Source organism: Alosa sapidissima, chromosome 21 (assembly GCF_018492685.1).
Source record: "Alosa sapidissima isolate fAloSap1 chromosome 21, fAloSap1.pri, whole genome shotgun sequence".
NCBI classification, from domain to species: Eukaryota; Metazoa; Chordata; class Actinopteri; order Clupeiformes; family Clupeidae; genus Alosa; species Alosa sapidissima.
Genome location: NC_055977.1, coordinates 27,956,907 through 27,982,081, shown reverse-complemented (window position 1 = coordinate 27,982,081; position 25,175 = coordinate 27,956,907). Strand labels below are relative to the sequence as shown.

Below are 25,175 nucleotides of genomic sequence, written 5' to 3'. Positions count from 1 at the left end.
CATTTGGTAAAATAATGTCTCATCTTTCAGAGAAAGTGATCTAGAGTTTACAAAGGTCAGAGGCTCTGTCATTTGGTTTGCAGATAGATCAATTCTGCAACAGATATGAACAAATCTAAAATTCAGTTCAGACCAAATCTAAAATTCAGTTCGGACCATTTCATAGGGGAGCGTATGTTCCCCGGGTCCTATGTTCCCCGCTTTGTATGGGACCGAGGATCATAGGACCCTGACCGAGCGGGGAAGATAGGACCCGGGGAACATAGGGATGACCCTTTTCAATAGAGCCTAGGCTAACTGTAACTTGGGTTATTGAGGTGGCCTACTTTTGTCCAAATATATCCAGAGAAGGCTATGCATGTCTTCTGCAGAGACAGCCTGTACTGTAGTGATGAAACAATAAATGTAACTAATCATATATTTTTTTTTTCATTAATTAATTTATTCATGTTTAGCAGTAAATTCATGAAACTCACAGAAGAATTTCCCGTCAATCAACATGACGTCAGGGATTTGGCCACGCCACGTCGTAGGAGATATGTCGCAAAGCACTAGCAGTCTCAACCGACGGTACACAACAGATTTCACGCTATGGGTCGTGGCAAGGATGTTCAGCCAAGCAGCGACAAAGACAACGGTGGCGCTTTAGCAAGAGGACACTCAAGTATGTAGCGAATATTATGCCTAAAAGTATTGCTATGCGTGCAGAATCATCTCATAATCTATCTTGGATGTCGTAGCATTTGCCTCACGTAGACTAACGTTAGCTAACAGCTCCTTCGAGAAAGAGAGCATCTTTATCAGCTGATCCGTCACATGGTTGTAGATAGCTCGCTTGTTAGTTTTCCAAACCTCGATAACGTTACAGATGTGTGGTTGTATCTAGAAAGATACCCGTTCCATACCCGCCAGTGCATTACTGTATGGCAGGCTTTACTTTCACTTTAAATTGATGCTAAGACGCGGCAGTGCCGCAGCTAGCTTAGCATTTTATGGGAGAGATTTGACTTATCCCATGAACATTTTGAACCCGCGTAGTATTATCTAATAAGTCAGCGTGATGTAACATTTTCATCGTCATAAACCACATACGTGAGCAAGTCATGATTCCCCTTTGTGCCATCCGTAGACAGGACGCTGGGGTATGTTTATTATGAGTAGAAAGCTAACCTTTGTTGTCTGGGGAATGTTCCCATATCGTGAGCTGGCGATGAATGGCCAGTTACCTTTAACGTTGCCTCAAAGTGTTTGAACAAAGACTCGTGGTTTGACGTTGCTGAGTACGTAGGTGAGGAGCAATGACTCCGGTATCACGACAGAGATTTCCGGTCATATTTAGCACTTGGTTGTTCTTGGGAAATTGCGTTTGATGGTGCGTGGTTATAGAGAGCGGCGACTGGGGGGAAGAGCGCGCGAGTCATTTCTGTCTGCTGGGATAGTCGTCTTGTGGGGACGCCTATGCTTGATTTTTGTGTGATTTGTAGAGAATAAGAAACCTACGAGTAACCTTGTGTTTTCGCGTCGTAGCGATGAAAAATTGCGAATATCAACAAATAGATCCTCAGGCACTACCGACACCCACACCAACTCCAACACCTCCTTCACAACCCTGTCCCGAGAAGACCAAAAAGCAACAGAGAAAATGGGAGGTATTCCCCGGAAAGAATCGCTTTTACTGTGACGGCAGGATAATAGTATCTCGCCAGAGTGGTGTTCTCCCTTTGACGCTTGGTCTCATCCTCGTCACCAGTGGATTATTCTTCATATTTGAGTAAGTGCACCCTTCGTTGAATGACTTTAAAATCCTCATATTTGTAAAGTCAGCAATCAATGACTTGGTGATGGAGGAAAATATTCTCTTAAAGGCACACTATGCAGTTTTTTTTTAGCTTAATGTGCAAGTTTTTTAGCTTAATTTACCTTAATTTAACAGCTTCAGAGTCATTGGAATGGTTATATGACTTTTTTCGGGTTGAATGGTGGCCGTCTCGCTTCCCCCTAGTGCCTGTGAGCGGAAAAACCACCCTTGCAACTGTGGGCCGGCAGGCCTCAGTGTCAGGAAGTATTCATGGGTTTCATCAGGTCCCTTTCCACAGTAATAATCAAGCACCATTCAGTCTGCATTGATAATCCAGGTGCCTGATTTTACACACCTGTGGAAAAGGACCTGATGAAACCCATGAATAACGAGTGTAACGAATTGCTTTACTGCATTTAAATACACATATACGCCAGGCACCGGCTTGAAAAAGGTAGCGATGGAGTTTCTCAGACATTCGTCATGACAGAGCCAGCGAAAAAGAAGCAAAAACCGAGAAAACAGTAAGGAATATGCCACTACTGCATAGTTTACCTTTAAATGTCACCATTTTTGTCCATTCTAAAGTATCAGTATCTGTATCATTGATTAATGATCAATGTCTTGATTATAGTTGATGATTTGATGTTAAATTGCGGAGTGTGGAATTATTATTCTTTATCCCTTGTTCATAAAAAGCATAAACGTTTCTGGTGGAATGATCTCGGGCACAGGGTACCTTCTGAAATTAATCTGTTATATTTGTGGAAGTGCTTGACACATGCCTGAAAAAGATGATTCTAGCTAGTAGAATTCTTCAGTGAATTGCCACCAACTTAATTGTGGCTGTAGCCTGCCCTGGAGCACACTTCATTCAGTCTTCTAACAGTTCAAAATGGGGCAGACACATCCATCACTTGATCGATCACAGGTTTCAGTGACCAGCTAAATAGCATAGCTGGAGGAAATGGAACACTCTAATGTTCTAGTGACCGAGCATGCTAGAATCAGAGACTGTTCTAAACAATGTTTGTGAGAATCCTTGTCATCTCTCTCTCTCTCTTGCTTTCCTAGCTGTCCATTCCTGGTGAAGCACTTGACCAGTGGCATTCCAGTGATCGGGGGCGTGCTGTTTGTGTTTGTGGTCATCTCCCTGCTCCAGACCAGTTTCACTGACCCCGGGATTCTGCCCCGGGCAACACCGGAGGAGGCTGCCGACATCGAGAAACAGATCGGTAAGGGAAACTCGACAGAACGCCTGCGGCCCTTTCGACATGTCACACAAGCCTCCACACATTCAGCACTCTGTGCAATAAGGGGGAAACGAATACTGATCACTTATGTGCAGAACACGCTGATTTAACCACCCCCAAGATTTATTTGATGTTGGAAATTCTTACACTTAAGAGGCACTAATATCTACATTTGCATCTGAAGAGCCTTTAATCTCCTATACAGTGAAGCAGACATAGTGCTACCCAGTAGGTGTAATCCCATAGTCAGGCCAGTGCAATCTTGTGGATTCATGGTTTTCATGGCTTGATCTCACGCAATCGCTGCACTGCATGTGTCTTGTTTGTTTGTACATTTCTCTGAGTCAGTTAATTTGCTTTGCAGTGCCATGGACTAGCCCCCCCCCCTCCATCCCACCATAGTTGTGTTGCTGATGCTCTGAGAGAGATGCTGTAATTAAGGCACTGTGATGTGACTGTGCGTGGGTGGGCTTCGCAGTGACAGAGACAGTTCAGACCAGCCACTTGTCTTAATGTGAGGGCCCTTGGCACTCGGCTGTCATTTCAACTGTGTGAGAAATTAAATTGACGTGATGGCCTGTCAGAAGTGTGTGACACTGACGTAATGCTTTCAATCTCGATCGATCTCTCTCTCTCTCCACTGTCTCACATACACACAAAAATAAACACACACAGACACAATTACTCACTTCAGGGCAGTCTTTCTAACTGTGCTTGTCCTGACACACACACACAGACACAGACACACAGACAGGAAAAGCGCTCAGTAAATTAGCTTCTGAATTGTTTGTTTTGCAGTTCAGTGAACAGTGCGGGCCCTGTGTTGCAATCCGGCTCGCCACACGGTACCCAGTGGAGTGATCCAAATGACGCTTCAGTGCCCTCACATAGCATCCAGAGACCAGCGTATAGAGCATGTAGCCAGAAAAGGCATCCAAGCATCTCAAAGTGCATTGTTTAGTTTTCCCATGTTGTTTCCAAAGTTTCCAAAAAGTCTCATTGTGCTACATACAAACCATTAACCATCATCACCATCAGAATGTCATTTTATCCAATTAGCTTAATTCTATCCAGTTGCCTTTTGTATCTGTTTTCTGCACATTTACAATTAGCCAAAGTTCAACCTGATGTAGTCTAATCTTTAAACACCCTTTCTCTCTTTGTCTCTGTGGTGGTGGTGGTTGTAGCACAACAATGCTTTTGATGACCACAACCCTGCTCATTTTCCCCTGATTGCTGATTTGATCAAGATCCTAGCTAAGGTCAGCTCCTCGCTTGACCTCTGCTTGACACAAGTGGACTTTGTGTGTGTCACTCACTCACTCACTCTGTGATAAAGACCTTTTTGTGAGTGGACTCTTTGTCTCGATTGGGTCTTGGATGAAAGACTGTGTTTAGCATGCCTGTGATGTCTACTCTGTGATGCCGGGCCTAATTATGAAGAGCTTATATGTCCATCATTCTCTTGATGAATTGATTAGCTATTTGGTCTATAAAATGTCAGAAAATGGTGAAAAATGACCATGAGTGTTTCCCAAAGCCCAAGTTGTTTGGAGTGGACGTTGTGTGTCTCTGTGATGAGGGTCTCAGTTGGACTTGTTGTCCCTCTCTGATAAAAGCCTGGTAATTAAGAGACAGTCATATCCATTCATTAGAACCTCCACCCAGCCTAGGACCGTGCTGACGGATGTCCTGAGGATGCACACACTCTCACATTCACATTCTCTCACACACACACACTCACCTACTCTCTCTGACTGACATTTATTTATTACAGGTCTTCCGTATCTGAGCGGTCCTCTGTTCTTGACCGTTGCTAAAACTTATCACTCTTACGGCTATTTCTGTCCCAAAAGGTGCCTTGTGTTTGCAACGTTTCTCAGAGAAAATGTCAGACCCAAGTGGGATTTTTTCCCCCCAGGTTTCTGTGCTTGTGCGTGTGTGCGTGTGTGTGTGCGTGTCTGGTTGCCATTCAAGGATGAGTGTGGCTAGTGGTTTACGGTCCACTCAGGGAAGCAGGAAAGTCCTGTGAGTCATCTGTGGGCCGGTAAACACTAAACAGTGACCCACGCTGTGGGCGTCATTGTCATCAGTCAGCAACTCTGGGTTCCCGCCAAGATTGCAGACGTCTTCACTGACAATGGCTTACTTACTCTCTCTCTCTTTGTGACATCCATATGACTCTTCCCCTCCACTGGTCGGAATGTCTTCTGTGGAGCACTATAGGCCCTGCTGCATGGTGTATAGATTCAGGCCTCATCATTGCAGACTATTTAATACTGAAAGGTTAAACGTTCCTATTAAAGGAGAAATCTGGCGATTTATCACATAGATCTCCGTTTCTCGAGATCACTGAGTACTTACGGTACGAAACAAAAGTCGGTTTTACCTAGCTGGAGTTGCTAGTTCCATCGCATGATAGTTAGATCATAGTTAGTTAGTTAGTCATAGTTAGATCGCATGATTTCTCCTTTAATGTTCTTTACATAAATAAATATTATATATTATCCTACTTAATGTATTTAAGTGATGAATGTGTTTGTAATTGCATATCTACTTGTATAGACCTACTGCTTAGTGATCCAACCTCCATCATGTCCAGTTACATTTATCATATTTCTCCTGCCCTGAGCAGTTTCTATGTAATTTCTGCTTACTCGATCAACGTCAGTATCACTTCTTCTTCTATAGACCCTTTCAACAAGGTAAACCAAAACAATGCTTGAACATTCTATTTGGGCCCCAATCTACTTCCTCTGCATTAAGATAACATATGGAATGTTAAAAAGGAAGTCTTGTGGGGCCAACTATGATGCTGATAATGGAACTCTCTTGAAAGGGTCCATAGTAGTAGTTCATCTTCCTCTTCTATGACATCAGTGTGTCTACAACATTGCCCATAATGCTTTGCCTCACAGCCCATGGTTACAACGCTGTCATAAATCGTTGTTTACTGCACTGCTGTAAACTAATGTAGTGTGATTGTCTGGCAGTGGAAGATTGCTTTTCTGCTGCATGGCTCTCTAGTGTTAGTCAGGCCCTTTGGGTTGTAGCCAGCACCACCCTCTTCTGCAGGGCTCTACAGTGCGCCCATTTCACTCGCATATGCGAGTATAAATTATGCCGTGCGAGTGCAAAAAAATATTTAGGCGCACTGGTGCGAATGACTTCTAACCATGTCAAGGTTTGTCTACAAAATACACTGCAACATCGAGAAACATTACTGGTGCAAACCATAGAATCACGTCGCGAATGCAGCATAAAAACTACACCGCTAGTAGTCGCTTCTATCAAATCCAAGAGCGCGCAGGAAAAAGCGGAAAGTTAGACTAGCCAGCCAAGATGCAAAGATTGAAGAAATTAGTTCTTCTATCCACCGAATTCATTGGATATAGGAGGAACAGGATGAGATTCTGAGAATGCAGTGAGCGAAGGAAAGGTAACCTAATATGCCTTTTAGCCCAGTTGACGTATGGGCTGCAATATGCGGTCTGTAGCGAACCGGCACAAAAGTAGCCTCCCGTAATACTCCCATTTTATTCAAAGGTAGAACGCTACTGACAACTCCAGACTTCCACGCATGCTTGTTTGTTTACACCGAATACAAGCTGAAGTGCAAAACGAAAGTAGGCCTAACGTTTGCCTACTGCCCCCATCAATGCAGATATTTCAAATAAAAACTAAAAGTATAAAACATATATCCTTGATTAGCCTATGTTGGGTTTTGTGGAAGAGACAATGGACTGTTTTAGTAGTAGTATTAGGCAGTATGCAGTCAGATAGGTCACCATGGGCATATTTGGATTAGCTATAGATGGATTCACAAATAAATAAATTAGCCTACATTTGGCAGGATACTTGATATACAGGCTAAATGCAAATATGGCAATGTATTATATTATTTTACATTAACAAAATGTAGGAAAATAGAACAGACTGAAAATTAAGGATAAGTATATATACTCTTTTGATCCCGTGAGGGAAATTTGGTCTCTGCATTTATCCCAATCCGTGAATTAGTGAAACAGACACAGCACACAGTGTACAGTACACACAGTGAGGTGAAGCACACACTAATCCCGGCGCAGTGAGCTGCCTGCATCAACAGCGGCGCTCGGGGAGCAGTGAGGGGTTAGGTGCCTTGCTCAAGGGCATACTGGTCGGGGTTCGAACCGGCAACCCTCCGGTTACAGGTCCGAAGTGCTAACCAGTAGGCCACGGCTGCCCCCGTGGGCACTGATCTTTAAAATCCTGTTTCCTGTAGCCTAAATGTTGTCAGTCATTCTTAATATTCGCAATTGATGCACTGGCATGTTTAACTGTTAGCTGCAGTATAATGTTAGATTATTTGTAAGTTAAGTACAGAACTGACTGCGCCCAAATTTTTGTCTGTGCTCCTAAATTTTTTAACTTGGGCGCACAAGTGCTCTTGAAAAGTGTTAGTGTAGAGCCCTGCTCTTCTGTTTGCTGTTACTGTTATCACTTCCCTGACCTTTCCTCTTCTCTGTGGGGTGTTCATGTGCTCTCTCTCCCTCCCTCCTCTTCCTCTTCATAGATAATCCCGGTGCGTCCTCGTCCTCCACGTATCGACCTCCACCGCGCACCAAGGAGATCGTCATCAACCAGCAGGTGGTCAAGCTCAAGTACTGCTTCACCTGCAAGATCTTCCGGCCGCCCCGCACCTCCCACTGCAGCCTCTGTGACAACTGCGTGGGTGAGTCTGTCTGTGTGTGTGTAAACGGGTGTGTGCCATTTGTGTGTGTGTGTGTATGTGTTTGTTTTTGTTGTGTGTGTGTGGGTACATTGTCTGTCTGTCTGTTTGTCTGTGTGTGTGTGTGTGTGTGCGCTGCCTGCAGGGTGATGTTTGCACGCATGGGTGTTTTCTGTAATACTTGCGTGTGTGCGCATGCATATCCACATGTGTGTATTTTTGGTGTGTGTGTGTGGTCGCTGCCTGCAGGCTGATATTTCCCCTCCTCTCTCTCATGGCTGTGGCAGCTGAATGCTGTGTCTGTCAGAGCCCTAAATATGTCAAGTACAAATTGTGTGTTTGCGGAATGTCGGACTTTGCTTCCACAAATCTGATAATGTTACTTTTGATATGATTAGGTGTGAAGTAAGTGATTCATTTTTCACCAATGATGGAAATAGGAGGATGTTAAGAACAGTAAAATTACATAACACTCTCCTAGTGTCTTGCCTGATCAGCCTTTTGGCACAGTAATCACAGTAGTAGTGTCTTAATTATAGATGTGGAATTGATGATCTGTCAGCAGCATTTCATTTGTCCTCATTTGCATTCAACGTCTGTGTGTGTGTGTGTGTGTGTCCATCCATGCCTGTGTGTGTGTCTCTGTGTGTATCTGAGCGTGTGTGTGTGTGGGTGCACTCTGCTGTAAATGGCAGCATAGTGAGCATCTTGGTGTTGGCAGGCTGCGTGGGATTAGCGTACCACCACATGTTGCTCTCTGTGGGCTTAGATGTGGCTGCTGGTCTGGTGCCAGGAACAGCAGGTGGAATGCTGGGTGCTGCACTCATGGCCCTACCAGATGTCTGTCTCTGTCTCTGTCTCTGTCTCTGTCTCTGTCTCTGTCTCTGTCTCTGTCTCTGTCTCTCTCTCTCTGTCTCTCTCTCTCTCTCTCTGTCTCTCTCTCTGTCTCTGTCTCTGTCTGTGTGACCATGCTTCTCTGATCAGTGTTTTGTTTGGTGTACAGTGTTGACGAGAAATCACATGTAACTGTGGACATGCGTACAGACCTGAGGGATGTTTTTTGTGTTGTAGCCGTGTTATGAGTCAAATGTTATTATGCGACAGTGATTTGACTGTGTGTCTCTTCCATAGAGCGGTTTGACCATCACTGTCCTTGGGTGGGCAACTGCGTGGGCAAGCGTAACTATCGCTTCTTCTACTGCTTCATCGTGTCGCTCTCCTTCCTCACCGCCTTCATCTTCGGCTGTGTGACAACACACCTGGCCTTGCGTACGTATATCTGCAAATTCAGCTCCCTCTGAACGTTTCCAGTTTTATGCAAAATGAAAAAGATTGACCGTTTCATGGAAACTACGTTATGAATACGTTTTGAATTTGATTTGAGAGAATATTTACCACTGTGCTGCTTCTGCTTCACCTCTTCATTTAACAAAATTATGTACATGTTTAGGAACTGAGGAGACCAGTTGCTAGAGTTTTGAGGATTAAATGTTTCATTTCATTCATTCATAAACATTTCTGCCCTATATAGGACAGTTTCTTAACTGTATGGGGTATTCCTAATCATGTTTTTCATTTCGTGATGCACCTAATTTGACAGGTTTGGACTGCAGACAGGCCATTTTATTACCTAGACTGCAGACAGGCCATTTTAACACCTGGCTCTTCTATGGAAAAATACTGCTTAAATATGTGCAGAATTCATTTTGGCATTGTTTTCCTGAAATATTCAAGGTCTTCCCTGGAAAAAACATTGCCTAAATAGCAGTATATGTTGCTCAAAACATGTATGCATCATTCAGAATTGATTGTGCCTTGCCAGATGTGCAAGATACCCATGCTGTAGTAGACACTAATGCACCTCCACACATCATAGATGTTTGGTTTCAAACTGAGCACTAAAACAAGTTGGATAGGCTGGATACTTGGATAGGCCCTCTACTCTTTAGCCCAGATAGAGTCCATGATGTTCAAAAAGAATGGCACATTTTGATTGATCTAACCACAGGACCTTTTCCATGTTACCTTAGTCCATTTTAAACAAGCTCAGGCCAAGATAAGACAGTGGTATTTCTCTACCTTGTCTAAATACAATTTTGGCTGTTGCATGGTAAAGTTAACACTAGCATTTCTGAATTGAGTATCAAACTCTGCTCATAGACAATGGTTATCAGAAGTTTCCCAGAGCCCATACAATGATTTTCTTTACAGAAACAGGTCTGGTTTTAATGCAGTGGCATCTGAGGTCAAAAAGACCACAGCCATCCAATATTGTCCAACAATAATTATTTTTCAGCTTTATCCCTTGTTTGCAAATATTTCTCTGGATTCTCTGAATATTTTAATGACATATACTGTAGATGATGAAATCCCCAAATATGTCATCATTTCATGTTAAGAAGCATTACAATTTCTTTGTTTCATCATTTGTGCACACAGGTTTACACATAGCCCTACATCTTTACTTCTAAGAGACCCTGCCTCTATGGGATGCTCTTTTTCATACCCAATCATGTTGCCAGTTTCCCTAATTAGTTGTGAAATATTCCTCCATTTGTTTTCTTGATCACCACAATTTTTCCAGTATTTTGTTGCCCCTGCCCCAACTTTTTAACGTGTTGCTAGTATCAAATTCAAAATGAACATATTTTCCATGAAATAGTCAAATTTGTCATTTTCAACATTTGATATGTTGTCTGTATACTTTTTGCAGCTAAATAGGAGTTTATGAGATCTGCAGATTATTACATTTTGCTTTCATTTGCATTTTACACACCGTCCCAACTTTTTCTGATTCTTTAAATGTGTACTTTGTATGTTTGTAATATCAGCCTTTTTTGTAGTGTTCCCTTCTGTGCGGATTGCCTTGGGGATTGCCTACTCTCTCTGTCTGTGTAGGCATTTCCCTTTATGTGTCTTGGCCTGTATGTCTCTAGATGAACAGGAATTTGACTTCAAATGCAGCCCTGCTCTGTTCCCTGTGTTTTCTCCACTCCTTCCCTCGTGTTTGACTGAGCCTTAGCTATGTTAATGAGAGGCTGTCAGTCTGACTGTGTGTGTGTGTGTGTGTGTGCTTATTCGTACGCTCGTCCCAACACGTCTTTCAGCTATTCCTCCATTTCAAAGCTCTACAGATCTTTCAGCACAGCTGTCTGCATTATGAGCCTTTTTTAATATTTTTTATAGATTTTTTTCTTGTGCATTAGCTGTCATTTTGTATAGATTCACTCTGTATTTAAACTTACCAAAGAGAGCCCAGCTTGTAGAGCAAAGTCGAGCAACAAGCAACAATGAAAGAATTCATTAGACTGATAGACTAACTTGGCAAAATCAGTTTGCTAATGTAATACCATGAGCAACATAATCTAATACACTTTACTTGTTGCCCGACTTCTTGCTTTGCTCCTTGCTCTTTGCCCGTCATGTAAACGAATGCGCTGAGAGCCGGTTCAGCATTGACTTAACAGCTGATGCTGGTTGTGTGTTTTTCCCGCAGGATCACGGGGAAGTAATGGATTGGTGAATGCCCTTCAGGAGAGCCCAGCCAGATATCCTTTTTCCTACATGCTTGGATTTAAGATATTATTATTTTCTAGATATTCCTCCAATGGCTCGAGACTATGGTTCTTAACTGTACAACCTGTTTGAGAACTCACCACATTAAGCTAGTTTGTGTAACATGAGTTTGTCATCAAAATATCCATTAGGGAATGGTGACTATTTGTCTTTCTCTACCCTATGTTTGCTATTTCCCCTTAAAGGAGGATTCTGGGGCAGTTCAGGGGAACTCAAGCATTTTTAAAACCATGTCCCCATAGTGTAGCACTGTAGCTGCCTGGCTGCTCTAGCTGTTGGCTGTAGCAACTCAAGCTATTTTTTTTCTTCTTCTTTTTGTACCGACAGTACTCGGTGACCTCAAGAAACAGATCTTTGTGAAAAATTGCCTTCTCCTTTTAGTTGTCCATTTGCTTCTTTTGCTGTGGAGTCCATACAAGTCCCCTGAGTTAATGTGGGTGTGTTGTGCCCGGAGGCTAGAATGTATCTCTCTCTTCCTTGTATATATCTGTTCTCTTGTGAAGCTTCTCTTTGAGTCCTTAACCTCCCTTTCACTGCTCTAGAGCTTGTGGTCTGTTTTTTCTCGGTCTGGTCTATTCTGGGCCTCTCAGGCTTCCATACATACCTGGTGGCGTCCAATCTCACCACCAATGAAGACGTGAGTATGAACTCCAATATGCTCTCCTCTCCACTCGTCCTAATACGAACAACGTGAGCTTGAAATGGTACACATGACCGTCCGTTTGACTAATACCAAGTGTGTCTCCTGTCCGCTGTCTAGATCAAAGGCTCGTGGTCAGGGAAGAGTGGCTCCGAGGACACTGGGAATCCTTACAGCTACCACAACATCTTTAAGAACTGCTGTGTGGTCTTGTGTGGCCCGATGCCCCCCAGGTGAGTGAGACATGGAGGGCAGGGTGGAGGCACAGTTGTCATATGCTTAGCTACTGTATGGACGACCAGGGGAAAGGTCTTGAGACCACACACTAGATGCTGCTCCCAAACTAAGTTAATGGGTTTTTTTATTCCTTTTTTATAATATCTGCATGTGATGTTCAGTGTATGATGTATTACAAATTCAGCAGAATCTAGCGTGTGGATTTTACTTTTTACTTTGTCACTTATATTTCCACCCAACGCACAGGACTAACTTGTGTGTGCTTTTTACCCAAAATAATCTGAATTTCTCACTCTCTCTTTCTCTTTCTTTCTTTCTCTCTCTCCTCTCTTCTTTTTCTCTCTCTCTCCTTCCTTCTCCCACTCTTTCCTCTTCTGTCACTCCTTCTTTTCCTGTCTCTGTCCTGTCCCTCTTACTTCCTGGATGTCTCTGCTGTTTTTCTCTTACCTGTGGTCATCATAGTGATGTGTGTGTGTTTCTCTCTGCCTACCCCAGTTTGATTGACAGGCGAGGGTATGTGCCTGAGGACTCTCTCCCCAGCGCCACCGTGGAGATCCAGCTGCCTGCTGCCAAAAATGACATCAACGTGGTAGGCAAAGTGGCATTGCAGGTTTACTAGGAGACCCTCAACCTGACCTCTGACACCACCTCATTCCTGTCCAATCATCTCTCCATCCTAAACACTCCAAAGGCCTGAATGATGAATGCACCCCCCCTCCCCCCCAAGGATCCCCCCACCACCCTTCAAACTTGTCATGACCCCCCCCCCCCCCCCAGGATGCATCCCAGACTTATCTTGTTGTCTGACCTCTGACTGCCTGGCAGGAGCCAAGGCTCTGGACATTTTATTGGGTGATGGTGCCATGACAGTCAGACAAGGGAATGAGGAAGTGCAGGACGGGTGTGTCAGGTGATTGCTGCAGTGCAGCTGTAGAATTCTGCCTCAGTGGCTAATTGTGCTAGCGTAGCTTAGGCAACGTTCAAGCCAGGGAGGGTTCACTTCCTGGTTTCTGTTCCGTTTAGTTTTTATCTTTCTTTTTGCTTTCTTTTTTTATCATGATGTGTAGCTGTCACTACAGTAAGTGACCTCCTCATGCTCCATGCCATGCTCCGGGCAGTGACCTGAGGGTGTCCGGGCAGGCATGGGGACTGGGTGACCACCCAGCAGTAAGTCTGCCTCAGGGTGGCGGCTGAGTGTTTACTGTCGGTCAGAAAGTGACGCCAACTGATCTCTGTTCAGTAGTGTGATCTGGCTCTGGGAAGTCAACGTGTGGTTTTATCTAACCCCCCCCCCCCCCCCCCCACCACACACACACTCACACTCACACTCACACTCACACTCACACTCACACTCACACTCACACTCACACTCACACTCACACTCACACTCACACTCACACACTCACACAAACAAAGACTTTCCCGGTACTCACACACACAAACACTTTCCCGCTACTCACACACACACACACTTGATCCACACTCTGCAAAAAGCTTATGATCGGGATCCATAAGCTTATTCCGAAAGTAGGATCTGTGTGTGTGTGTGTGTGTGTGTTTGTTTGCAAACTGAGGTGTTTCTCATTTTCTTATTTTGATGTCTGTAAAAGACCAGTGGTCAAGCCTGGTAGCTTAGCCTCACTTGGCGATCATGACATCTTGTTGTGTGACCATTGTACTTGTGAATTGGAAACCGGTCCGGGTGTTTACGCAGAAGTGCGGAACGTTAAAGAGGAACTTGTGGTCAGTCTGTTGGTCCGCCTGTTTGGAAGGCCTCTGCACGAGGCTGGCCTTTAGCAGTTCCCTCGTCTTCGTCCTTATGGGCAGCAGTCAGAGCGAAAGACCCCTCCTCTCACTTTAGACCGTATTCTCACAAACTCCCTCTCGTACGGTTTTGCTTTGGTCCATGAAGTGAATGTTAGAGGAAGAGGGAAGACATGGCCGGTGCTTTTGAGAAGGATATGCGCTCTCGTGCAATAACCAGCCAGTGTTGTGTGCTGATTGCCAGAATGGATGAAATAATATTTCTACTTTTTTTTCATTGTTGAACAAACTGAAAGCTTTCTTTAAAAGCATGTGTACTGTGTGCCTCACTGTGCTGTTTTGTTTTGTTTTTATGTGTGTGAGAAAGTATTTTTATTTTTTTCCAGTGTGAGGTACAGTATTTGTTGGTAACTCAGGAATAGATCCCTGGTCCTGCTGTTTTGATTTCATACCGCTGTTGTAAGTGACTGTCCTTCTGATTTTTGTCACAGCCAATTTGTTTTTGCATGAATGTGTGTTTATTTTGTTTTATATTTTTATATCTGTTTTGTTACAATTCTGTTCTGTTTTGTTTGTTTGTTTGTTTGTTTGTTTGTTTTATTTTAATAATGAAAGAGGATCTAAAAGAATAAAATCATTTTTTAAGTTAATAATGCACCCCTACTATTGTCTCGGTTTTACCCCTTTATTTCCATGAGTGTGTGTGTGTGTACTTGAAATGGTCTGTGTCCGAGATTGGTCCAAGCTGCGCTATACACCCTGATACGGGCCAAGTATGCATATTCTGGAAGATGATTGATTTTTCCATGTTTTAGTATGTCTATCTCTGTGTAACTCCTCTGTGTGCCTGTGTGTGTGTGTGTGTGTGTGTGTGTGTGTGTGTGTGTGTGTGTGTGTGTGTGTGTGCGCGTGCACATCCTCCAGGAGGATGATTGTCTGGACTTTGCTCAGAGCTGCACCAGCTGATGAGTCAGTAGGACGAGGTTGGACAGGAGGTTGGTACAGTCACAGCGTGTGTGTGTGTCTGTGTGTGTGTGTGTGTGTGTGTGTGTGTGTGTGTGTGTGTGTCTCACTCAGAGGGCTGTCATGAGCTCATTTTAGCTTTTATTTTAGTTTGTAAGCTTGTCTTCCTTCACTCTGTTCTTTCTCTATCTGTCTATCCCCCCCCCCCTGCATCCTTCTCTCTGTCTCACTCTCCTCTCCTCTTCACCTCCTCCTCCTCTTCACCCTCCTCTCCTCTTCACCTCCTCCTCTTCACTCTCCTCTCTAGACCTCCTTCACCACCTCCTCCTCTTCACCTCCTCCTCCTCTTCACTCTCCTCTCCTCTTCACTCTCCTCTCTAGACCTCCTCTTCACCTCCTCCTCCTCTTCACTCCTCTCCTCTTCACTCTCCTCTCTAGACCTCCTCTTCACCTCTTCCTCCTCTTCACCTCCTCCTCCTCTTCACTCTCCTCTCTAGACCTCCTCTTCACCACCTCCTCCTCCTTTTCACCCTCCTCCTCTCCTCTTCACTCTACTCTCCTCTTCACTCTCCTCTCTAGACCTCCTCTTCACCTCCTCCTCCTCTTCACCTCCTCCTCCTCTTCACTCTCCTCTCTAGACCTCCTCCTCTTCACCTCCTCCTCCTCTTCACTCTCCTCTCTAGACCTCCTCTTCACCTCCTCCTCCTCTTCACTCTCCTCTCTAGACCTCCTCTTCACCACCTCCTCCTCCTTTTCACCCTCCTCCTCTCCTCTTCACCCTCCTCTCCTTTTCACCTCTTCTCTTTACCTCCTCTTCTCTTTACCTCCTCTCCTCTTTACCTCCTCTCCTCTTCACCCTCCTCTCCTCTACACCTTCTCTTCACCTCCTTTTCACCTCTTCTCTTTACCTCCTCTCCTCTTTACCTCCTCTCCTCTTCACCCTCCTCTTCACCTCCTCTTCACCCTCCTCTCCTTTTCACCTCTCCTCTTTACCTCCTCTCCTCTTCACCCTCCTCTCCACTTCACCTCCTCCTCTTCTCCACCTCCTCTCTTTCACTCCACCCCCTCTCACATTGTTTTTATTTTGTCATTGTTTCTTTTCGCTCGCGCTCTCGCTCTCGCTGCATGCTGCATAGCTGAGACGAGCTCTGTCAAGGCTGGTCTATCATTAAGACTTCACGTCTCCAGCCTGTGCCAGGGCGAGTGCCCATGCTGGAGCTAATGCCAGGCACATGTGCTGGCACCCACACTGCGATGACATGCACCACGCTTTCAGTTTCCACCACAGCTGAAAACGGAAATGCTTCACTTACCGATGTATTCTGATGACACTGCTTTTTTTTTTTTTCAGTCGTGTTTGTGTCTTTATGGGTGTGTTTTTATTTGGGTTGGGTTCACTTGGGTCTTATTAAATAATTGTCTTATTACAACACAACTGGTTGCTGCTTCACAGCACTGTAGATTATCCTTCACCCTCAGCCACTGAACGCTTGTCTTAATCACATACAGCACACATGCATTGCTATTCACATGGGGCCAGAAGAGCTCACCACCAGCAGAGCTCCATCATGTTCAGTGTGTGGGCCTGTTGGATTAAAGTGGAGTTCACACAGGATGGCGTCATCTGTCTGGCAGGAGGTAATGGGGAAACTGTCTGGAGTTTCCTAACACTGTTATGGAAAATTATGAGTATCAGAAATGAGGAGCAATTCCACCTGGTGTGTGATGGATCGGAGCGGGGAACGTGTGTGTGTGTGTGTGTGTGTGTGAGAGACTCTGCCTGCACTGCTTGTTCTGGCTGACACTGACATGACTTTGTTGCATGACCTGTCTTAACCCTATACCCCCCCCCCCCCCCCCCCCCAAAAAAAAAAAAAAAACAGCCATTTGTTATGGCATTTACTCTGCACTTTGGCTGGCTGTGTGTATGTGAGTGTGTTATTAGTGTTTATGGCAGGGAAGTCAGATGATTCTAATCAGATTACTGATTACTGCTCTCATGTTGTGATGTTCTTTCTAAATCTCGTCTTACTCTGTTCTTTCCCTTCACTCTCCTCCTCTTCACCTTCTCTTCACCCTCCTCCTCCTCTTCACCACCTCCTCACCTCTCACCATTGGTTGGAATTGCTTTTTTATTTTGTCATTGTTTCTTTTCTCTTACCCTTCTTCCACCCCCCCACCCCACCCCACTGTGGCCATGGTCATCCCATTCCCAGACTGCTGAGACCAGTAAAGTCTTACTGGAGCTGGCGTCCCGCTCTCCTCTGCCTTCCTCCTCCACCTCTTCCTCTCCGCTCCCTCAGGGGAAGGCCAAGGGCTCGCTGAAGAACCCCAGCAAGGATGCCCCCCTGAAGCACCCTGGCAAAAATGCTCCCCTGAAGCGCTCTGGCAAAGATGCCCCCCTGAAGCACCCTGGCAAAGATGCCCCCCTGAAGCACCCTGGCAAAGATGCCCCCCTGAAGCACCCTGGCAAAGATGCCCCCCTGAAGCACCCTGGCAAAGATGCCCCCCTGAAGCACCCTGGCAAAGATGCCCCCCTGAAGGCCCCCAGCAAAGATGCCCCTCGGCCTCGCACCAGCTCTGCTCCTGCCCCCCTCGCTGCGCCGGTTCCAGTGTCTGTTCCAGGTCCAGCGTCCAAGCTGCCTCCAGCTCCAGGTCTTCCAGTGGATCCGGCTCAGGGCAGCACCAGTGCGGGTGGTGGTGGCGGTAGCAGCAGCGTCCTCAACGTCTCCAGCCCTGCTGACAAACGCCGGCCTCGCCACGGCAGCTCTAAGCGGGCGACCTCTTCGCACTCCCACAAGCACGTCCATACCCACAAGCCTGCCAACGGAACTGCGTCTTCACCCGCGCCTTCACCCGTGCCAGCTCTAGCTCCTGACCTGTCCACCCTGCAGCAGGTGGCTGCCCCCTTCCTCTCCAGCTCCTCCTCCTCCACCCCCGTGGGTCTCAAGCGCAGTAGCAGCAGCAGTGGCAGCCACCGCCGAGAGCGAAGGGACCCCAAGCTCACCTCGCAGCACTGACCAACGGGCAGGAGCAAGGGGGGCACTACCAGGCAGGGCACTCCGACTGGCACAGTGGTAGGTGGCACTTGAGGGGAGGACACTCAGGCAAGTAGTGCTGACCACCTGTGCGACTGACCCTTGCTGCGTCTCCTGCTGGACTTCCAAGCAGGGGGCTGCCTTTCTGGAACTCTTGTGCGTGCTCTCTCTCTCTGCAGAGCAGTGGATGTTTGGTCTCCATGGAGATTTCAGTTATATCACAGTAATAAACTTTAGTGGTGATGCACTTTTTGTGACTCTGCCTGCTCCAATGTGATCTTGCACTTCCCCTGCAAAGCATGCTGGGAACCCTGAGGCACTCCTGTCCCCTGTGAGACTATGGGACAAGACACACACTAAAAAACTCACACTAAAAAATAAGAACACACACACAGCACTATGTCAGGCTTAAACTGACTGTTCTGAACAGCAATAAATGAATAGTGTTATGACACTACTCTGCAGGGTAAAGCATATCTGTGAAACCACAGGAACAAAATAAACAAAACAAAAAAACAAATTGTATAATCATTTTATATGAATTCTAGGCACTCCTGTGGGGAAACGGTGTGCTTTTGACCGGGTTATCTTTATGCAACTCTACATTATCATCATTGCATGCATGGATGCAAACAGAGGACCTGTGGCTCATCGCACGGTCCTTGTCATCCCACTTTAGAACCATGATCCTGAGTGCATGAGGTTATACAAATGCTTATTAAAAAGCTACACAAGTAGAATCCTAAGCTGTGTTTGATCATGCGCACCAAAGTACTACCTTAAGTCTCCCAGACTTCCATGTCTAAGGACTTGCCCCTGCTGGCTACCTATCTGGTCTTGGTGCACCCAAACCAGAAGTCCTCAGATGTGCACAGAGATGTGAAACAAGCGCGTCGTCTTCTGCTTCCCCTTTTGTCTGTTTGTTTTTTGAACAGGAAGTGATGTATTTTGTTTTTCAGCCTGTTTTTTCCTCTAGGGCCCCAGGAGGACCTTTTCTCAGAAGCACTTACCCGTGAAGCTCTTAAAACCATCTTCGTACAGCAATACAAAAAAACACCAGACCTTTTGTTTTATTTTCTTGTCACTCACTGACCCGACAAATCAGACTCATTGTCATTTTTTTATGTGACCATGCATCATTGCAATGTTGTTATCGTGTGGTGATTTGGGGAGGTGGTGAGGTTTGGAAGGTCACTCTGTGGACCACAACGACAATCTGGGAATCTTTGTACTTCTTTATACAACTTGTATGAATTTGCCTGAAGCATTTACCCACAATGCCCCTTGAGCCTCAGCAGTATTTTGCACAGGGAAATGCTATGAAGCGATTGGTTGACTGACAGTAGTAGTGTGCCCCTTAGACTACATATTGTGTGAATTCTAGTGCACTGCTTCACGTAGAGCTTGTCACAATTGATCTTCCTTGTAGATCTGTGAAGTCACTCACACCTCTCTTTTGCCAGTCTACTTTCTGTCCTTATCTTTCGCCCACCATCTTGGTCTTATGTGAACATATGATTGTGAACACATTCAAGGAATGCACCCCTCCACACACACTGTTTGTCATAGTTTACTAAAGGGCTTGTCAAAGGTATTAGTGGTTCTCAAAATAAAAATGAAAATAAAAACTCCTGATATTTTGCATAAATGTGAAAATTTTGAATATTAGGAGGCAGTTTTTTGGGGATGACAAAAGTACAAAGGTTACAAAAGATTGCCTCGTGTAAAATGCATAATTAACCATGAAAATCCATAATTAAAAATGAAATGAGCTTTTTCATTTTTAATTTGGTATGTGTCCTGAAATAGCATCCTGTCGCTGCCTACCTAGCATGCTTACAATGTGAAATGCTGAATTGAACTTCTGAATTGGTCTGTGGGGGCCCCCACTAGAGGGCGCTAGTTACAACAAAACACAATGAAGCAGCTCCCCTGTTGCCTCATCTCCTGAGTGGACTGTGGAGCTCAAAGGGGTGAGGAACACCGGCGAGTCCGGCCCGGTCCTGGGCCTAATGTGGGTCGGATGCGTTCTGCTTCAGACTTAACTTCTGCCTCTCTAAATGACTGGCAAGGTGTTTAGGCTATGAATGAAGAATTTGTATCTATTTCAGATTAAAGGCTAAAGAAAAACTAGTGCAAATAACTTTTTACACCTAACATGTAAAAACAATCAATAATTGTTAGGCTACTTAATCTGTCTTTAGCATGATCTTATAATAACTCTGAAAAAAACTGATTTAACATAATACATCTGGGACAATTTAGTGGCGTCATCACAAGGGATTGTAGGCCTATATGAGTGTTTTGCTAAAAAAAAATCCTTGTATTTCTGTGTGAGGGGGTCTGTGGCACAAGATTACTATCATAGCTTTCCCCCTAGTTTAGTCTGTCGGCAGCTGCAGTTGGAAAAATGAGTGCTCTTTTTCTTTCTTGCTTTTTCTTGTATAAGATGAAAATGTCCTTGGGTATTGTATGGAGATGCAGACATGCTTTTGCAATTATATCATTAGCGCTCTGAAACTGCAGTGAAATTAGCTGAAATTGAAACCGCCGTGTTCCGCTGCTTGCCAGTAGCCCAGTCTGGCTTTGCTGATATAAGGCCCTTGTTCTTTCCACCCTATTCTGGAACGCGGTGCTCAGTTTTTTTAAAATCAACACCTTAACTCTTTAAACAAAGTAATTACTGGTCCAGGCTTCCTTTTCCTATAAAGTTGACTTTTCAGTGCTTTTCTTTTTGGGTACATTTCAGTTTTAGGGCTATAGGAAAATGACAGAGAGAAATAAATGACAAAGGAAAATGCAAAAATTGGGAAAGTAAAATTGAAAAGGAAATGGAATGGGACTGGGTGCATGGAGAGGTTATGACGTCGGGCTGCCTGCGTAAAAGTTCAATGAACTTAGAAAGTGAAAGGCACATTCTTGTGCTCCCCCCCCTCTCCTCTCTCCCCCTGCTCTATCCTGAGCAGACAGGTTGTGGCCTGCTCCCTCAGTCTGCAGTGTGGGGTAGCACTGAGCACAATCACACACACACACACAGTATATAAACACTTATAGTTACCTGCACATACTCATGTACACATATACACAATAACACACACACCCGTGCATACAGAAATATGAACATATGCAGACTTACACACACACACACACACACACACACACACTCGAGCCACATGAGACAGTGTGTGTCTATATTGCAGAGGCTATGGGGTGATGAGGCCTGGTTGACACAGAGAGAGAGAGAGAAAGAGCGAGGCAGTGGTGCATGTCCTCTCGTCCTCTAGAGAGCGAGGATGACCTTACTTTCCCTGACCTTCAGACACAGCTGGCCTGAGTGGAGTATGTAATAACCACTTCATTTCCAAAGGAGTGTGTCAGTGTTAACGAGCTCCTCAGAAAAGTGGGAGTATAAGACTGTGTGGCAGGATGCCAGTGTGTGTGTGTGTGGTGAGTGAACAGACATAGGGAGATCCCCGACCCCTGTGGGTTGAAGAGGTGCATATTTGTCTGGGTACACTCCTCGGGTGGGTGCCAGACGAGGGGCCGGGACTGATCTCAAGTCAGCTGCTGAGCCTTCTCTATATGCCAGGGAGCTTCTGGAGGGCATTTTAGCTCAGTTTACTGTAAGCTGCACGCTGGCTGGTCTACCTCACGGCCGCATGCCCGTGCCAGGACTTGTCAAGAGGTATGCCAGATTTCTTTCAGCCCTTTTGAGGCGATGCACTTGAAGGCTATGTTTGTCTATTTATATGGTTTGAAGCCCATGTGTAGATTAGCGTGGCCATGCCATCTGGGTTTCTGAAGCACAAATGAAAGCGGCTACCACAGTTCCCTGACCACTCAAACAACAGAAGGCAGGAAGGAATCAAAACATCTTTTGCTGTCCAAGAATGTCTAAGAATTTCAAATTGTTTTCTACAGAGAGTTTTAACCCACAATTAAACATTAATAGACTGCATAGATGTATAAGCTAAGTATCATCACCCAAAGATTCCTCCATACTTTTTATCCTTTATTTACAAGAAACCTGACTACAGCAGGGCATAAAATATGTCTTGTTGAATGCAGTGCATGCTTTTCATACTTTATTTCATATGAAACATAGCTCTACAGCAGGGTATAAAATACATAGCTCTGCAGCAGGGTATAAAATATGTGATTTGGTAAATGCAGTGCACACTATCAACTTCTCAGAATGGATGTGGCTTAAAAGCTTCACTTCCTGTGTGGGACAGTGCGAGCTACCAGTAGACTGGACCGTCAGACGGTGGATGGAGTTCTGCTGACCTGTCTGTTTGTCAGTCTGTCTCTCTCTTTTTCTCCTCTCTCTCTTTTCCTAGCTGTATCGTTTTTTCCTTTCTCTCTTTTTGTCTCTCACTCTCACTCTGTTTGCCTTTTTCTTTCTATTCCTTTATCTCCTTCTCTCTTTCTCTGTCTGCCCATCTCTCTTTCCATCTCTCTCTGTCTGTCTGTCTCTTTCCCTCTGTTTCTCTCCTCTCTCTCTCTGCCCCCTCTCCAACTCTCTCTCTTTCTCTGCCCACCCTCCTTACTCTCTCCTCTCGCTCTGCCCCCTCTCTCTCTCTTTCTCTCCCCTCTCTCTCTCTCTGACCCCTCTCTCTTGCTCTCTTCCCTCTCTCTCTCTTTCTCTCCTCTCTCTCCTCTCTCTCTATCTCTCTAGGCCGTCCTCATGCCCTATTTTTACTGTGTGTGCAGTCAGCTGCTTGGCCGCATGGCTTCCCCGCTCCTCTGTCTTTTCCATGCAGCTCTGAGCCAGCAGCTGCCTGGGTCCCCACACCAAATGGGAAATGGCTGCATCAGTGTCAGCTTCTTCTGCCGCCATTTGCATCGCTTCACTCCTCTTGTTTTCCTTTTTTCCTTTCTTTTTTCCTTTCTTTTTTCCTTTCTTTTTTCCTTTCTTTTTTCGTATGCAGCCTTGTCAATGGCAGTAGCAGAGATGCTAAATTCTATTTCATGTTGACAGTCCTGCACAAACTCAAATAACACACACACACACACACACACACACACACACACACACACACACACACACACACACACACAGATTTCCTTGTGCAGACTTAATGTTGTAAGAGGAACTGAGAGGATCTCACAAGAGTGGAATCGAATAGGAAAACCTCAGCTGTGGTTCACATGAAGGTTTTCCCTCAAGCAGACTACTCCAAGAGCTCAACCCCTCACGCGTGAGAAGGAAATAGCACTCACCATAAAATGGCTGCCGAGGGGTCCATAGCTCTGTGTGTAACCGGCACACTCACTCGAGAAGTTGATCTGGGGCCTGGGCCTCAGAGGTATTGTTTGTTGTTTAGTGTCTTTGAGACCATCTTTAATTGTTCTGCAGGAGACAAATCAGATTAATCTAAACACGGTATGTAATGGAACTCCACATGCAATTGAATGACAGAGGGAGTTCAGTGTGCAGGTGTTTGGCGGGGAGTATGGATAGCCCAGACCGAATATTATCAATTCTGTGTAAATATTTGTGTTGAAAGACTCAGGGTTCCTGTGTGTGTGTATGTGTGTGAATGGTGTGTGACAGTTCTGGCCTGCCCATATGTGTGCCTTGGGTGTGTGTGCAGATGACTTATCTTTTTGTCTGTGTGTGTGTATGCGCTTGTTTGCATGTCCTCTCAGTGCTTCATTCCTGTTGCTTCACTTGAATATGCTCAAGCTGTTTGCTGAACATTTTTTGCTTCAGCTGTGTCTCAACTCGCCTCTCTCTCTCTCTCTCTCTCTCTCTCTCTCTCTCTCTCTCTCTCTCTCTCTCTATCTCTATCTCTCTCTCTATCTCCCTCTCTCTCACACACACACACGTAGACGTCCACACATAAAAGGTATTCATCCTCATCCCCAAGCACTATTATCAGGAACCCCTTTCACATCTACACACACACACACACACACACACACACACATTTACACGTAGATGACCACACTTTAAAAGTATTTATCCCCAAGCACTATTGTCAGGAATCCCTTACAGTCACACAAGAAAGTAAAGGAACCAGTCGTCACATTGATGACATCCCAGACAAAGCTCTGCAACTAATTATCCCCCCCCCCCCTCCCCAACCTCACTCAGTGTGCATGTATGCATTAAAAAGAGATAAGTGGTTGGTTTTCCTGTGCTAGTTTTTTCACTGCCCTTGTAAATATCTGGTGGCAGCAGGCTGCTTGACAGCCCTCTGATGGAAAGTGTGATGAGGGGAGGCCTGTAGGACACGTGCTGAGAGGAGAGAGGGAAGGAGGGAGGGAGAGAGGGAGGGAGGGAGGGGGGAAATAGGGGAGAGAGAGTGAAGTGAGAAGTAGGGGATAGAGTAAAGAAGAGGAAGAGGAAGGAGTTTAGTGTGAAGAGGTGGGAAAGGACAGAAGATGATGTTTCATGTAAAGGGAACAAGCTGAAGGAGAGTTATGGTGGCTGTTGGAGGGAGGACCCTGGAGGGTGTGAGGAGAGGAGAGGAGGTGAGGAGGTGTGGAGGAGAGATGAGGAGAGGAGGTGTGGAAGAGAGATGAATAGAGGAGAGGAGGTGTGGAGGAGAGATGAGGAGAGGAGGTGTGGAAGATAGATAAAGAGAGAAGAGGAGATTTTGTGGAGGAGAGATGAGGAGAGGTGAGGAGGTGTGGAGGAGAAATGAGGAGAGGAGAGGAGGTGAGGAGGTGTGGAGGAGAAATGAGGAGAGGTGAGGAGGTGTGGAGGAGAGATGAGGAGAGGTGAGGAGGTGTGGAAGAGAGATGAGGAGAGGAGGTGTGGAGGAGAAATGAGGAGAGGAGAGGAGGTGTGGAGGAGAGATGAGGAGAGGAGAGGATGTGTGGAAGAGAGGTGAGGAGAGGAGAGGAGGTGAGGAAGAGAGATGAGGAGAGGAGAGGAGATTTTGTGGTGGAGAAATGAGGAGAGGAGAGGAGGTGGGCCAGGGAAAGAGAGGAGGATTGCAGAGGTACAGGAAGAAGTGTCTGTGGAGGAGAGATGAGGAGAGCAGCTCATAGGAGCGTGCAGAGGTGGAGAGTAGTGAGGTCATATGGTGCTCATGGGGAGACGAGGAGTGAAGCGTTGACTCAGGTGAAGAGTGAAGGCATAGAGAAGTGACAAGAGAGAGAGTAGAGCGGTGTGTGTGTGTGTGTGTGTGTGTGTGTGTGTGTGTGTGTGTGTGTGTGTGTGTGTATGTGTGTGTGTGTGTGT

At 45.5% G+C, this 25,175-nt stretch overlaps 1 protein-coding gene across 2 annotated transcripts; it reads left to right on the top strand.

The window, feature by feature from the left end:
• The first annotated feature begins 472 nt into the window (after positions 1-472).
• On the top strand, positions 473-19,566 carry zdhhc18b (zinc finger DHHC-type palmitoyltransferase 18b). Of its 2 annotated transcripts, XM_042076887.1 has the most exons (10): positions 477-664; positions 1,528-1,771; positions 2,873-3,033; positions 7,607-7,765; positions 8,894-9,031; positions 11,259-11,310; positions 11,873-11,975; positions 12,099-12,211; positions 12,711-12,804; positions 17,159-19,562. In XM_042076887.1, the coding sequence occupies exons 1-10, from the start codon at positions 592-594 to the stop codon at positions 17,960-17,962; spliced, it is 1,941 nt and encodes a 646-aa protein (XP_041932821.1). In that variant the 5' UTR covers positions 477-591; the 3' UTR covers positions 17,963-19,562. The 2 variants fall into 2 exon arrangements, with proteins under 2 accessions (XP_041932822.1, XP_041932821.1); XM_042076888.1 differs by lacking the exon at positions 8,894-9,031 and having other exon boundaries at positions 473-664; positions 17,159-19,566.
• Positions 19,567-25,175: the final 5,609 nt, after the last annotated feature.

Bases quoted from the DNA above. Each gene is read 5' to 3' on its own strand.
- zdhhc18b (XM_042076887.1), top strand. From the start codon at position 592: ATGGGTCGTGGCAAGGATGTTCAGCCAAGCAGCGACAAAGACAACGGT. The intron at 7,766-8,893 runs GTGAGTCTGTCT...TCTCTTCCATAG, and splicing joins CCTCTGTGACAACTGCGTGG to AGCGGTTTGACCATCACTGT. The intron at 11,311-11,872 runs ATATCCTTTTTC...CCTCCCTTTCAC, and splicing joins CTTCAGGAGAGCCCAGCCAG to TGCTCTAGAGCTTGTGGTCT.